At 42.2% G+C, this 14,768-nt stretch overlaps 1 protein-coding gene across 1 annotated transcript in view; it reads right to left on the bottom strand.

Moving 5' to 3' along the window:
- CTNNA3 (catenin alpha 3) overlaps positions 1-14,768 on the bottom strand; it is a 453,492-nt gene that overhangs the window by 54,813 nt on the left and 383,911 nt on the right. Inside the window, exons 12-13 of the mRNA XM_062633965.1 lie at positions 9,095-9,187; positions 6,004-6,185 (exon numbers count right to left, since the gene is read on the bottom strand). Of these exons, the coding sequence (XP_062489949.1) occupies positions 6,004-6,185; positions 9,095-9,187 (275 nt within the window). The remainder of the gene's footprint in view (positions 1-6,003; positions 6,186-9,094; positions 9,188-14,768) is intronic.

Genomic DNA, 14,768 nt, shown 5'->3' with positions numbered 1-14,768 from the left:
TGTGGCAGTTGGTGCCGGCAGCGTGGCCCACTTGCAAGATGAGGTGCACTCGCCTCAGGACCAGGGCCCGGTCTGGGAGCTCTGCTCTGGCTGCCCCTGCCGTGGCAGCTCTGGAACCAGACAGAGCCAGTGAGAGGGGAGGCTGCAGCACAGACCTCCGAGTGTAGCTCATGCTTCCACTTGTCTATGGAGGCAGGAGTGCATAATGGACACGGCTGCACTCGGTGTGCCCTGGTGGAGGTCCTCCTATAGCAGGGCCAGAGCTACGGGATACTGTCAGTAGGCTGAAAGATGTCAGGGAAGCTGAGAGGGAACTGGACTGCTTGCTCCAGGCCCAAACTGTGCAGGGGCCACAAGCGTCCACCATAGCGCGCACAGAAAAGGAGGGCATTAATCCAGGAAGCTGGGAGCTAGTAACAAATATAAAAACAACACAAAAAAAGAAGGAAGAAGACAATTAAAAGCGAGGGTCTTCCTCCAAAATCCGATTTCCCCACGTAGAACTGCTTCACAGCGCTGCAGGGGGCTAAAAAGGAAACGCACACCGCACCAAATGAACAACCTGCTGATGCACCAGTAAAGAGGACCACTGCTGGTGCACCCAGGAAAGACTGGCGGGTCATAGTAGCAGGTGACTCTACTTTGAAGGGCACAGAGGCACCCATGTGTCTTCCTGACTCAGTCTTGAGGGAGGTGTTGCCTACCAGGGGCTCGGATCAGGGATTGTTGCTGCGAGGCTGCCTGGTCTAGGCATGTAATACTGACTATTACATATTTCTAGTGTTCATGTGGGTGCTAGCGATACAGATAGCAGTGGCCTGGACAACATTAAGAAGTACTCCAGAGCCCTGGGAGGGGTGGTTAGGGGCTCTGGAACTCAGATAGTTTTTTCATCAATCCTCCAGGTAAAGGGGAGGACCTTGAAAAGGCCAGGCGGATTTGGCAGGTTAATAAATGGTTAGAACGGTGGTGCCACAGTCAGGGTTTGGTTATTTAGAACATGGGACTCGATTTGGGAGGCCAGATCTACTGGAGGCTGGTGGAGCTGCTCGACAAAGAAGGGCAAGAGCTTCTTCGGCAGGAGACTTGCCAGGCTGGTCAAGGATGGTTTAAACTAGATGTGTTGGGAGAGGGCGTCATCGGTCCATCGCCACACTCCCACTCAGTTGCCAGCACTTGTAATAAGTGCTTGGAGTGATGCAGAGCTATTCCAGCTGCTTCAGCCAATGTGAGTCAGCTTTATTTGGAGCTTGGTTCAGATGCCTCTGTACAAATATCAGTAGTATGGGAAATAAACGAGGAATTAGAGATGTGTGCATGGCTACAGGGATATGATACCATTGGCATCACAGAAACATGGTGGGATGGCTCCTATGATTGGAGTGCTGGAATGGAAGGTTATAAGCTGTTTAGAATAAAGACAGACCAGGCAGACGGGGAGGGGGAGTTGCTATTTATGTCAGTGGTAGTCTGGAAAGAATGGAACTCCATCTGGGGACAGGTGATCAGTCAACAGAGAGTTTGTGGGTCAGGGTCAAAGAGGGGGAACAGTGATGGGGGCCATCACTGCAGGGATCTGTTACAGACTGCCTGATCAGGATGACTCTGTGGATGGAGCACTCTACAGAGAGATAGGAGCAGCCTCAGGCTCACAGGTGCTTGTTCTCATGGGGGACTTGAAACATGCTGATACCTTCTGGAGGGATGGTACGGCCCGGCACAAGCAGTCCAGGAGGTTCCTCGGTTGTGTGGAAGACAACTTCCTCTTGCAAGTAATAGAGGAGCCAACAAGGAGAGGTGCCATGCTTGACTTTGTGCTCACCAACAGCGAGGGGCTGATTGTAAATGTGATTCTCCAGGGAAGCCTTGGCTGTAGAGATCGTGAGATGGTCAAGTGCAAGATCCTCAGGACAGTGAGAAAAGTGTGCAGCAAGCTCACTGCGCTGGACTTCAAGAGAGCAGACTTTGGCCTCTTCAGGAGCCTGCTCAGAAAGGTTCCTAGGAAAAAACCCTAAAGGGCAGGGGGGCTCAAAACTGCTGGTTGATATTCAAGGATCACCTGCTCCAAGCTCTGGAGCACTGGTGTCTTCACAAGAAGGAAATGGGGCAAAAAAGGCCAGGAGACCTCCACTGATGGATAATGAGCGGCTGAGAAAACTTAGAGGGGAAAAAAGAAGTTTATAGAAGGTGGAAGTGAAGACAGGAAGCCTGGGAAGAATACAGGGATGTTGTCCAGGAAGCTAGGGACCAGATCAGGAAACCTAAGGCCCAGTCAGAATGGAGTCTGGCAAGGGGTGTGAAAGATAATGAAAAGGACTTCTATAGGTATGTAGCAAATAAAAGACAGGCTAGGGACAATGCGGGCCCTTTCTGGATGCTATCGGGACAACTGGCTACCCTGGATTTGGAGAAGGCTGAGGTTCTTAATGACTTCTTTGCCTCAGGCTTCACTGGCAAGTGCTCTGACCACACTGCCAAAAGCAGATGCAGGGACTGTGAGAATGAAGAACTTAGGCCCACTGTAGGAGAGGATCAGGTTCGAGATCATCTTAAGAACCTGAATGTGCGCAAGTCCTTGGGACCTGATGAAATCCATCCATGGTCCTGAAGAAGCTGGTGAATGAAGCTGCTAAGCCGCTGTCCATCATATTAGAAAAATTGTGTCAGTCAGGTGGACTGCCTGATGACTGGAAAAGGGGAAATATAACCCCCATTTTCAAGAAGGGGAAAATGGAAGACCCAGGGAAATACAGATGAGTCAGTCTCACCTCTGTGCCTGGCAAAATCTTGGAGCAGATTCTGGAAAGCATGTTAAGGCACATGAAAAACAATGAGGTGGTCGGTGACAGCCAACATGGCTTCACTAAGGGGAAATCTATCTGCCCAATTTGGTGGCTTTCTATGATGGGGCTACAGAACTGATGAACAGGAGCAGAGCAGTTAATGCCATCTACCTGGACTTGTGCAAAGTGTTCGACACTGTCCCACACGACATAATTGTTTCTAAACTGGAGACATCAATTTGATGGGTGGATAAAGAATTGACTGGATGGCCACACACAAAGAGTTGTGGTCAATGCCTCAATGTCCAACTCAAGACCAATAAAAAGTGGTGTCCCTCAGGGGTCGGTGTTGGGAGTGATCTTGTTCAACATCTTTGTCAGCAATATGGACAGTGGGATTGAGTGTGCCCTCAGCAAGTTTGCTGATGACTACAAGCTGTGTGGTTCGGTTGATATGCTGGAGGGAAGGAATGCCATCCAGAGGGAAACTGACATGCTTGTGAGGTGGGCCAATGCCAACCTCATGAAGTTTAACTAAGCCAAGTGCAAGGTCCTACACGGGGGTCAGGGCAATCCCAGGCACAAGCTGGACAGAGATTCAGAGCAGCCCTGTGGAGAAGGACTTGGGGGTATTGGTTGATGCGAAACTGAACATGAGGCAGCAGTGTGCGCTCACAGCCCAGAAGGCCAACTTTATCCTGGGCTGTATCAAAAGAAGCATGAGCAGCAGGTCAAAGGAGGTGATCCTGCCCCTCTGCTCTGCTCTCGTGAGACCTCACTTGGAGTATCACAGTATCACAGTATGCTAGAGATTGGAAGGGACCTCGAAAGATCATCTAGTCCAATCCCCCTGCCGGAGCAGGAACACCTAGATAATGTTACACAGGAATGTGTCCAGGCGGGTTTTGAATGTCTCCAGGGAAGGAGACTCCACAACCTCCCTGGGCAGCCTGTTCCAGTGTTCCGTCACCCTCACCGAGAAGAAGCTTCTTCTCAAGTTTAAGTGGAACCTCTTGTGTTCCAGTTTGTACCCATTACCCCTTGTCCTATCATTGTTTGCCACTGAGTAGAGCCTGTCTCCATCCTCGTGACACTCCCCCTTTATACATTTATAGACACTTATAAGGTCACCCCTCAGTCTCCTCTTCTCCAAACTATAGAGACCCAGCTCCCTCAGTCTTTCCTCATAAGGGAGATGCTCCACTCCCTTAATCATCTTCGTTGCCCTGCGCTGGACTCTCTCCAGCAGCTCCCTGTCCGTCTTGAACTGAGGGGCCCAGAACTGGACACAATATTCCAGATGGGGTCTCACCAGGGCAGAGTAGAGGGGAAGGAGGACCTCTCTCGACCTACTAACCACCCCCCTTCTAATACACCCCAGGATGCCGTTGGCCTTCTTAGCCACAAGGGCATAGTGTTGGCTCATGGTCATCCTGTCGTCCGCTAGGACCCCCAGGTCCCTCTCCCCTACACTGCTCTCTAACAGGTCGTTTCCCAACCTATACTGGAACCTGGGGTTGTTCCTGCCCAGATGCAGGACTCTACACTTTCCCTTGTTATATTTCATCCCGTTATTCCCTGCCCAACTCTCCAGCCTGTCCAGGTCTCTCTGGATGGCAGCACAGCCTTCTGGCGTGTCAGCCACTCCTCCCAGCTTAGTGTCATCAGCAAACTTGCTGATAGTACACTCAATTCCCTCATCTAAATCGTTGATGAATATATTAAATAATACCGGTCCCAGTACTGACCCTTGAGGCACTCCACTAGTTACAGGCCTCCAACTAGACTCAGCCCCATAGACTACAACTCTCTGGCTTCTCTCCTTCAGCCAGTTCGCAGTCCACCTCACTACCTGGTCATCCAGTCCACACTTCCTCAATTTAGCTGTGAGGATGCTCTGGGAGACTGTGTCAAATGCTTTGCTGAAGTCAAGGTAGACCACATCCACCGCTCTGCCATCATCCATCCACCATGTTATTTCCTCATAAAAGGCTAAGAGATTGGTCAAACATGATTTCCCCTTGGTGAAGCCATGTTGACTGCCCCTCATAACCCTCTTATCCTTGATATGCCTTAAGATGGCACCAAGGATAAGGTGTTCCATCACTTTCCCAGGGATGGAGGTGAGGCTGACCGGTCTATAGTTACCCGGCTCCTCCTTCTTGCCCTTTTTGAAGACTGGAGTGACATTTGCTTTCCTCCAGTCCTCAGGCACCTCTCCCGTTTCCCAGGACTTGGTAAAGATGATGGCGAGTGGTCTAGCAATGACTTCCGCCAGTTCCCTCAGCACCCACGGGTGCATCCCATCTGGACCCATGGATTTATGGATGTCAAGATTGCTCAACTGATCTCTAACCCATTCCTCATCAACTAAGGCAAACCGCTCCGTCGACCTGACTTCATCTAAGGTCTCAGGGGTACAGGGCTCTTCAGGACTGCCTGCAGCAGAGTAGACAGAGACAAAGAAGGCATTCAGTAACTCTGCCATCTCTGTATCTTCTGTCACCGAGTACTGTGTGCAGTTTTGCATCCTCAACGTAAGAAGGACATGGAGCTATTGGAACAAGTCCAGAGGAGGACCACAAGGATGGTAAGGGAGGTCGAGCACCTCCCATATTAAGACAGGCTGAGAAAGTTAGGGTTGTTCTGCCTGGAGAAGAGAAGGCTGCGTGGAGACCTCATAGCAGCCTTCCAGTATCTGAAGCGGGCCTAGAAGGATGGTGGGGAAGGACTCTTCATTAGTGACTGTAGTGACAGGACAAGGGGTAATGGGTCCAAACTGAAACAGGGGAAGTTTAGGTTAGATATAAGGAAAAAGTTCTTTACTTTGAGAGTGGTGAGGCACTGGAACATGTTGACCAAAGAAATTGTAAATGCTCCAATCCTGGCAGTGTTCAAGCAAGGCTGGACAGAGTCTTGGGTGACATGGTCTAGTGTGAGGCGTCCCTGTCATTGGAAGGGGATTGGAACTAGATGATCTTAAGGTCCTTTCCAACCCTAACTATTCTATGATTCTATGACAAATATAGTTCAAAACTTCAAACCTCCCTTCCAGCATTTCAGTACTACTAGCTAGTGTGCCAACACTAACTACATTAGTTTAGCTCCTCAATTTTGTAAAGACGCCTGACATTAAAAATCTCCGTATTTCATGCTGTAACAATATGAAAATGGCCTCCAATATTTATAAATACTGAAATACCTTTTTTTGCATAATTACCTTGTGAAGTCAGTCATTTCCATCATAATCACACACATCCTCTTGGCCAAAACAATGATGTCATTACTGGTATCATCCCATATTTCAATCTCTGCATCAAGCTTACTCTTGACTTTTTTGAAGTCAGCCACTTGCTCAGCTATCTTTTCCTTTTCAGCCTCTGGCAGTTGAGTCATCTTTGCCTGAAACATAAAACAATTTGATTTGCAAAACTTTTATGTCTGGGTATTTTTCTTTTTTAAAACTAAATCTCTGGATATTATTAAATATATAGTTTAAACATGCTGTGGCCTGAGCTAACTGTTCCAGCTTGAGCACTTCTGGATTTTAAGATCTATATGCTATCATTGGGTTGGGCCAAATAAATTACTTCCATGTAACAGGGGCTGTGGTGTCTGTGAAACCATTAGTAATAAGTAAACAGGGGCTAAGATATTATGTGGCTGTATTGCAGTCCTGGCCCTCTGCCACAGGAAGCAAGATCTTTTGGCCTGTTTGTCTTGATGGCTTTACTGTATACTGAGCACCTTCCCTGTGAAGTGGTCCATCTCTTGCACCACAGGCCATGAAGAACTCAGTTACATACAGCAACTATTAACACACTGTTTTGCTACAATTAAACAATAAATATTCTTGTTTATAAAATATTATCTACCATCCATAAAATGAAAAAACAAATTGACAAAGCAAGAGGAATCAGAGTGCTGTTATGTGAACTAGTATTGAGACAGATATGTACAAATAAATTGAATTACTATAGTGGAAATGCCCAAAAGAAAGAGCTTAAAAAGGAATAAAGGTTACTCTGCAATCTTGCCATCTCGCTTCTGGAACACTGTCATTCTTAGTGTTACCACTGCATGCAAAAGCCTTGCAATAGTACAGAAATCTAGTGCAGAACAAAACCCAAGAAAATAGCTATCTAAGCCTTAAAAACTATCTTCCCTATACAGATTCTTCATATTGCTAAATAGGTTCTAGGTATAAATCTTCAAATACCATTATCAAAAAGCAGTCCAAAAAAAGAGGCCTTAAATCATTGCTCATGCTTGCTGAAGCAGAAAATATATTTGTTCAAACACTTGTTTAAGAAAAATGTTCATGAAGGTTTTGTCAATATGTTGATTTAGGCTGAAAGGACATGTACCTACTTTAGTCCAAGCTATAATTTTCTATTAATTTCGGGTGTAATGCACCAGTTATGGCCCTGATATAGTCTAAAATATAGGAAAATTGTTCCCAAATAAATATATAGAATGAGGCATTAAGCAATGACTGCTATCTAGATACCCCCAAAAGGAACATTTACAGTAACTGTATTATTTTGGGAAGAAATAGAAGAAAAAAATAGAAATGCACATCCTATACTGTTAAAATATTGTTGCTGGTGTTTTTTCAGATGTATTAACCATAGTTTATCTATAAATAATGGTCTCTTCCACCTCCCAACCAAATTCACTGCCAGTACAAATTACATATTATGTGTGTAATACACAGAAAACCATATGCCAAAGGTACCTCTCCACAGCAATAAACTATGCCTCTGATTCTCAATACCCAGCTCCCTACCTACAACAGTCTTCAGCATTTACTTACTGTTTCATGTAGTCATCTGGAAGTATGTGTTACTTATCGGTTGTTTTTTTTTTTTTTCCCAAAACCCATTCCCTTTAAAGTAGTACTCTGTTTAAACTGAGAAGTGAAAGACCACATATGTAAACATGATCTTTTAAAGCTTTAGTGGATTTTTTGTTACTACACTGTAACAGTAAACATCTACAAACTTCAACTTCTGTTCTCCCAGTAAGAGGAAAAACTTCAAGTGCTTTCATTATGGGGTATTTACGAAAATATGCAAGCACAAGCATCTGTACCTGTTCCAAACAAGTTGAAAGCATCGTATGTGGTTAACATTTTGAAGGAAAACCTTGCCTTCTTAACTACAATAGAAATTTCAGCCTGTAACGTGCAGAAAATGTGCTAACATTTCCGAAAAGTAATTTAAATTGAAAAGGGCCACTAGTATATTTAAATTGCCAATTATGTTTATTGGGTCTTAATAAAGAAAATACTTGGTTTTGTTGAATTAAAAACTATGGGTCCTGAAAAACAGATGTGAATTAAAATGCCATTTTCTTCACATAACTTTTTTTATACTGAGAAGTTTTGCTTTTTCCCAGCTAGTTCTATAATTTGTAATTTCCATAATGGGAATAATACTACAATTAATCCAGTGTGAGAGAAATGTTATTGTTCTAGGTATTAAGTAAACAAATAATGAAGCAGACATTTCTGGTCCCATGGATCTTTTCACTTCAGAAAGTTGTGAACATACAGTTTTGCTGAAACATGATTTAAAACTGAAACATAAAGAATATTGTTTGCTAAATGCACCTATTTTGTACTAAGAAACCTTTTGCTATCTCAGAAATGTTTTCAGGCTCTTAAAAACAATAGGCCTTTAAAACAATAAACTGTAATGTAGTGAAGTCCTTAGATTAAATGAGGATACAACAGGAAAATCTGATTAAGCACTTCCAGAAACACTGAAATTGTCAATACTGTATGCATTTCTTCACATTTCTTTATTAATTCCCCAGTTAAGCAATAAATTACAGAATAGGTTTACACATGAACACAGCAGGAAATCTCTGTAACTCATGCACTGCAATGGCTAAGTTTCCAGATATATATCCCTTTCTCTTTTGTGCATGTGAATTTTCTTGTACATGGAGGTTATTTTTTGTTAATTTGCATTGCAGGCTTCAATGGCATAAGACCAATGGAAACCTAGTTTCTATTACACCAAGATACATTTATGAAACTGTAACATGGTAGAATTTTATTCATTAAGAATTTTTCTAATTTACATGTTCACCCAGTATTTACCACTTAATTACACTGTCTTTCACTCTTTCAGATCATACACATCACTTTTATGCCCTCACCACATTTTCACAAATCTATTAAGAGTTGAAAAAGATCTTAATGACTTGCTGCATGCCTTTAAGTGGCTTTGTAGGAGCAGTGTCACCATTAGCATTTTTCCTGCCATCAAATTATTTTTTAAATCAACTGGTATAATACATACCCTGTCAGTTTTCCCTTCAGTCTGGATACTTGTACGACTACGTGCATCATGGTCCTCTTCAAGGTCAGATACATCTTCTAGCTCCTCAGGTGTCTGGGAAAAAGAATACAGAAATGGATTATTCTCTTTTGTGATTAGTAACTTCCGTATTAACGCCAAACATGTATTATAATTTGGTCTAAAATAATGTCTGAAAAACAAAAGTCAGTCCTGTTCTAGCAGTGCACTGGTTACTGAATGCTAATTAAAATCAACCAGTCAGACAGCTTTGACTAGTTCAGAATAGACATGCTTTAATTAAAGCACTGACTTTTTTAAGTCGGTACTTAAGTGTCCTGGGTCCTGTTATTTTTCTCCTTCTTAGTAACTGGTGCAGTGCTGTGTTTTGGCTTTAGTCTGAGAACATTGCTGGTAACACACTGTTGGTTTTAGTTGTTGCTAAGTAATGTTTACCCAGATCAAGGACATTTAAAACACTCTCATATTCTGCCAGTGAGGAGGGGCACAAGAAGCCAGGAGGAAGCAGAGACGACACCTGACCCAAACTAGCCAAAAGTGTATTCCATACCACAGTATGTCATGCCCAGTATATAAACTGGGGGGAGTCACTTGGAAGGCACAGAGTGCCACGTGGGTCAGGTGGGGTATCAGTCAGCGGGTACTGAGCAATTGTATTGTGCATCACTTGGGCTTTTTTTTTTCCTTCCAAGTTTTCTCTCCCCTTGTTATTTGCCTTACCATTATTATTATGGGTGGTAGCAGTAGTGGGTTTGTGTTATACCTTAGTTACTGGACTGTTCTTATCTCAACCTGTGGGATTTACATTCCTTAGATTCTCCTCCCCATCCTGCCAAGAGCAGGAGGGAAGAAACAGAGGAGTGAGCGAGTGGCTGCATGGTTCTGAGTTACTGCCTGGGCTTAAACCATGACATTAGGGAAGCTCTTTGGTATTTGATACTGTGTTACTGCTGCTAGCAAAGGTGTCTTACAAGAAATCTTTACATGATGAGAATGCATGCCTCACTTTTTAGAATCAAAACATTTTTCTACTTTCTACTTTCCTACTTTCTACTTTCCTACTACTGCTTTTCACTGCCCAGAAATACTCATACACCTACCCTCACATCTCCACATTAAACACAGGTGATCTAGTAGACCCTAACATTTTTTTGTCAGTTGGAGTAGGAGGCTTCAGAATCCTGCTGATTTTTATTGCTACACTCACACCAAACAGTGCTCCAAGTCAGCTGTGTACTCTGGGAGGGAAAGAGCACCTCTCCACCAGTTTTGAATGTGTCACTTTTCAATTCTATCAAGGAGCACAAGTTCCTGCATTAAAGAAAAAATTAAGTGGCCCTAATTTGCTATTTATTTGTTTACATGGCACTATTTCGTATGCCACTGTCTGTTCCTTTTCGCCACCTCAACTGCCAATTAAGCAACACCAGTTTATTACATGAAAATACATATGTACGTTATGATAATCTGCTATCCTTTTCTACTGTTTGTGATGTTTACTTAGGGCAGTCTGATTTCACCTGCAGATGTATAGGAAGAAGATATCAATTACTGACATAAACCTATTGCCTCATAATAGAAAGTTAATCCCAACAACATTAGGTAAATACATATCCATTTTATTCAGCATATAAGCCTTCCACAAACCTTAAACTATTATCCTTCAGTTACTATATATGCTGGGAAAAAACGTAAATTCTATTTTTAGCCTTCTCTCTTAAATATGCTTTCCTAATTCTGTTCCTCCCTCTTGCTTTATTTTACTTTATTTTTTCCTCATAAGTTCCAAAACATGAGTGATTTGGGCCGACTTTTACTGTGCATACGGTATGTTCTCTTAGGTTCTTCTGAAAGAATCTGATTTGGAAACATATGGTTTGGGTACTAATTTCTTCAGCCATGCATCAGCAACTCCTTCAAAAACATTGTCTAAGTTATGACAAGAGGAATTGTCTATACGATCCAAATCTTCACATTTATTTCCTCCTTCCCATTTACCACGATATTATTAAAAAATATTCTTCATCATAAGTTCTGAATTTTATTATAAATAACTTTGTCAAAAAGGCAAAAAAAAAGTATAATGAACAAACACAACCAAAACCAAACATTAAAAGCAACTGTACTCATATTACGAAAACACTGCACACAGGCACACCAAACTATTGGGGTTATGAACTATTTAAAAAATAGTACTTGTTCTGATGATGCAATAGGGAAACTCGAATTTATTAAGTACATTGACATTTTAAAGAACTAAAAATATACAGAACTAGATTCCATACTGTCGTGGGTTCAGCAGTAGCAGTCATGTTTCTCCTTCATGGTAGCTGGTGCAGTGCTGTGTTTTGACTTCCAGCCTGGGAATAGTGCTGGTGATACCGATGTTTTTGGTTGTTTCTAAGTGATGTTTACCCTGACCAAGGACTTTGTGAGGCTCATGCTTTGCCACGGAGGAGGGGAAGCTGTGAGGAAGCAGAGATGGGGCAGCTGACCCAGGCTAGCCAAAGAGGCTACACACCACAGCACGTCATGCCCGGGGTGGGGGGTAACTGGGAGTTACCCGGAAGGACATAGGTTTCCGGGGGGGACTCGTTTCTTGGCTGGTGGTATTGTATTCTCTTCCCTTGTTATTTTCTCTTATCATTGTTGTAGTTGGTAGTAGCGGTGGTGATTTGTGTTGTACATTGGTTGCTGGACTGTTCTTGTCTCAACCTATGGGAGTTGCACTCTTTCAATCCTCCTCCCCGTTCGTCTGGATTTAAACCATGACACATACACAACTGGTGACAGGTCTGCTACAGAATGATCTACTACCAGCTTGACATCTAGACTTCCAATTAGAGAGAAATCCTGATGTTCTTAGTTTCCCAAAAGCCTGATATTTGAAGAGAGACATGATAAGAGAAGGACTATCAGAAAACCTTACCAAAAGTGAGGCAGAAAAAAACCCTGGTCAATCCTTTTTTCAGTCGTGTCAAATGTAATTTTTAAATCCAGAATTGCTGCATGTTCTCACTGTCTTTTTTTACTGTCAAGTTATTTATAAACAAGATCTGTTGACAGGGACACTGCAGAGTTCTGTTATTTCTAGTCCATAGCACCATAATGGCACTACTTAAATTAAACAAATCCACCTGCATAGGTTGGTAGCATTTGCGAAAGCACCTCTGTGGCCAGAAGGTGGTATGTAAGCCATTAGACTTCCAACATCAGCCTTGAATAAAGGTTTAAATAGCACTCCATTACTTGAAGAGCACACGAATTTCCCTCACTGAAGAAAACAGTACTTTCCATGAGGTAACACTGTGAGAAATAAGGAACTCAAAGCTGGTGCACATGCTGGAAGAAATATAAAGCTGGTGATGAAAAATACACCTAGATTTCCTCAAGAAAACAGGTAGTCAATTTGGGGAGTAAAGGTGAGCATAATGGTATGCTGGTAAAGCAGGAAAAGAAAAATTTATTTTCAGGCAAAGACTAACAATGTGATGAAGTCTCTCAGCTTTACTCCTGGAAGAAGAGATAGTAAGAAGCTGCTTTCATAAAAAGTTTTTGAAAACCTGCAGTGTGGAAGGAAAATCACGTTTTGTTGTGAGTGGATATCCATAAAATAAAAAAAAAACCCTACTAAAACCTTACTTTAATTGAAAAACTTACAGACATTCTTATTAGAGGAACGATAACAGAAAAGGTATTAAAACAGAGTAACTTTAGATTCTCAGGATTACACTGTCCTTGAGGCAACTAATAATAGCCTTGATTCAGTGAGAGATTTACAGATAAAAGAAATCTCTTTCTTTTTAAAGGTACACAATACTTGGTTACAACATAAAGAAATACATTGTGATTCTTAAGTTTTTCTAAACATTAGTTACAATTTCCACCCCCCCACCCCCTAATGATCATAAAGTTGGATTCACGGTAGTAGGGCACCATTCCTTCCTGGGTGAACACACACTTGGGAATGTTTGACCATCTCACATTTCCAATACAGGGTTGTTTTTTTTCTTCTATAAAACATGGAACAGAAGATGTTGTGACAGGGGAGAATGGTTCATAATTTTGAGGTATGTCACATTATTTGTAAGTGACATGATTTAGACCACTGGGTCAGAGTTTAGAGTGCAAGTAGGCTCGTCTTTGAGCCCCTCTGCCCAGATGTTGTCAAGATTTTTTTATTTCATTTTTTCCCCTCTTTTAAATAACGTATATACCTTTTCCAGGTTAGTAAAATTTATTCATGGCTACAATGAGAAGTTTCTTGTAGAAAGCCTATTTTCCCAGCCAGAAGAGTGCACTGCCATTGATCATTGAGTTCTTCCAAAGCGATTTTCTCTGAAGTCCAGATTTCCCAGGTTTTGAATTACTGGTACTGCAGAATTCAGAAAAGTAACTTATCCAGGTATTAAAGACTAAGGACAAAGTTTCAAAGGAGAAAGAAGTTATTGAGTTATTATACCTGAAATCACAAACCATAAACCATAGTAATTTTCAGACATAAAACATCAAAAATCGGGGAGTGGGGGGGTGGGGGGAGGGGAGAATAAAATGTCACCATAATAATGAGGACAGTAAAATTAGTTATTCAATTGTTTTCTCTCCTGGAAAGCTGCTTTATGCAATACAAGATTTGCAATTTTTTGTATTACTTACATGATCCACTATTTATTAAATACCTGAGACACATATGTGTCTATTTATGTTTATGAGTATTCCATGTGTAAACATACGGATAATCCACACTGGGAAAACTGAACATAACACACCTCTCTGATGGTTTTGAATTCAGCACTCACTCTGAATGCTACAGTAAGAAAACATTACTGCATATTTGAACTACTATGGACTACCAGTTCGTAACACAAGATAGGGTGCTGTCATCCTTAATGAGAAATTTTGTACAGAAAGAACAGCAGAGCTTAAGTGCTGGAATAAGAATTTCAAGGAAGGAATTTGAGAATATTTAGGGCTCTCACATAAACTGTACATAACCTCTGACATAGACTGGAGTCTTGGCAATTGCAAGTGACGGAAGAGGAAGAGGGTTGGGTGTACACAGTCAGTGACAAGATGAATACAAGACATAAATGGCAAATTTGCTATTAAAACATATGAAGTGTGGAATTTCCAGTAGATGTAAGGAAGAAAGTTGAGGTATAATGAGGTCCTTTGCAAGATTCTGGCTGGCAACAATCTAAAAACCCATGCATGAAGCACAGTGGTTGAATGAGTTCGGAAACAGATCTGAACAGGAAAATTTAGAAAAAGATTTCCAGCAGCTATAGGAGCAGAACTCCTGAATGGTCTTCCCTAGGGGTGTTGGAGGAGGGGGGAAATCAATTGTAAGATGTAGCCTGAGCAGTCTACAAACAAGATTTTTTAACAGCTAGCTGTTAAAAAAGAGCAAAGGTGTGAGACGGGACAGACCAGCTGTCCCAGCCTCCTGGCCCAAGATTCTGAGAGAGATTTCGGTCAGTTATGGAGAGTCATTGTTCACCCCAACAAAAATGCATCCATGTATGTCCCTACACATTTAAGACTATAACTATAGGACTCCTACTGCCATGTTACATGGTGGTGTGCATTTCTTCCCAAATTTTAATGATTGTAACAAAATTTGCATTCTCTATGATTTTGCTACTGAAGACTCACT

The sequence above is a fragment of the Pezoporus occidentalis genome, unplaced genomic scaffold, assembly GCF_034315485.1.
Source record: "Pezoporus occidentalis ecotype Australia unplaced genomic scaffold, CSIRO_AGI_Poc_V1 ctg41, whole genome shotgun sequence".
In the NCBI taxonomy this organism is placed as follows: Eukaryota; Metazoa; Chordata; class Aves; order Psittaciformes; family Psittacidae; genus Pezoporus; species Pezoporus occidentalis.
Note: the sequence above shows the minus strand (reverse complement) of the source record. Positions and strands in the feature narration are given on the sequence as shown.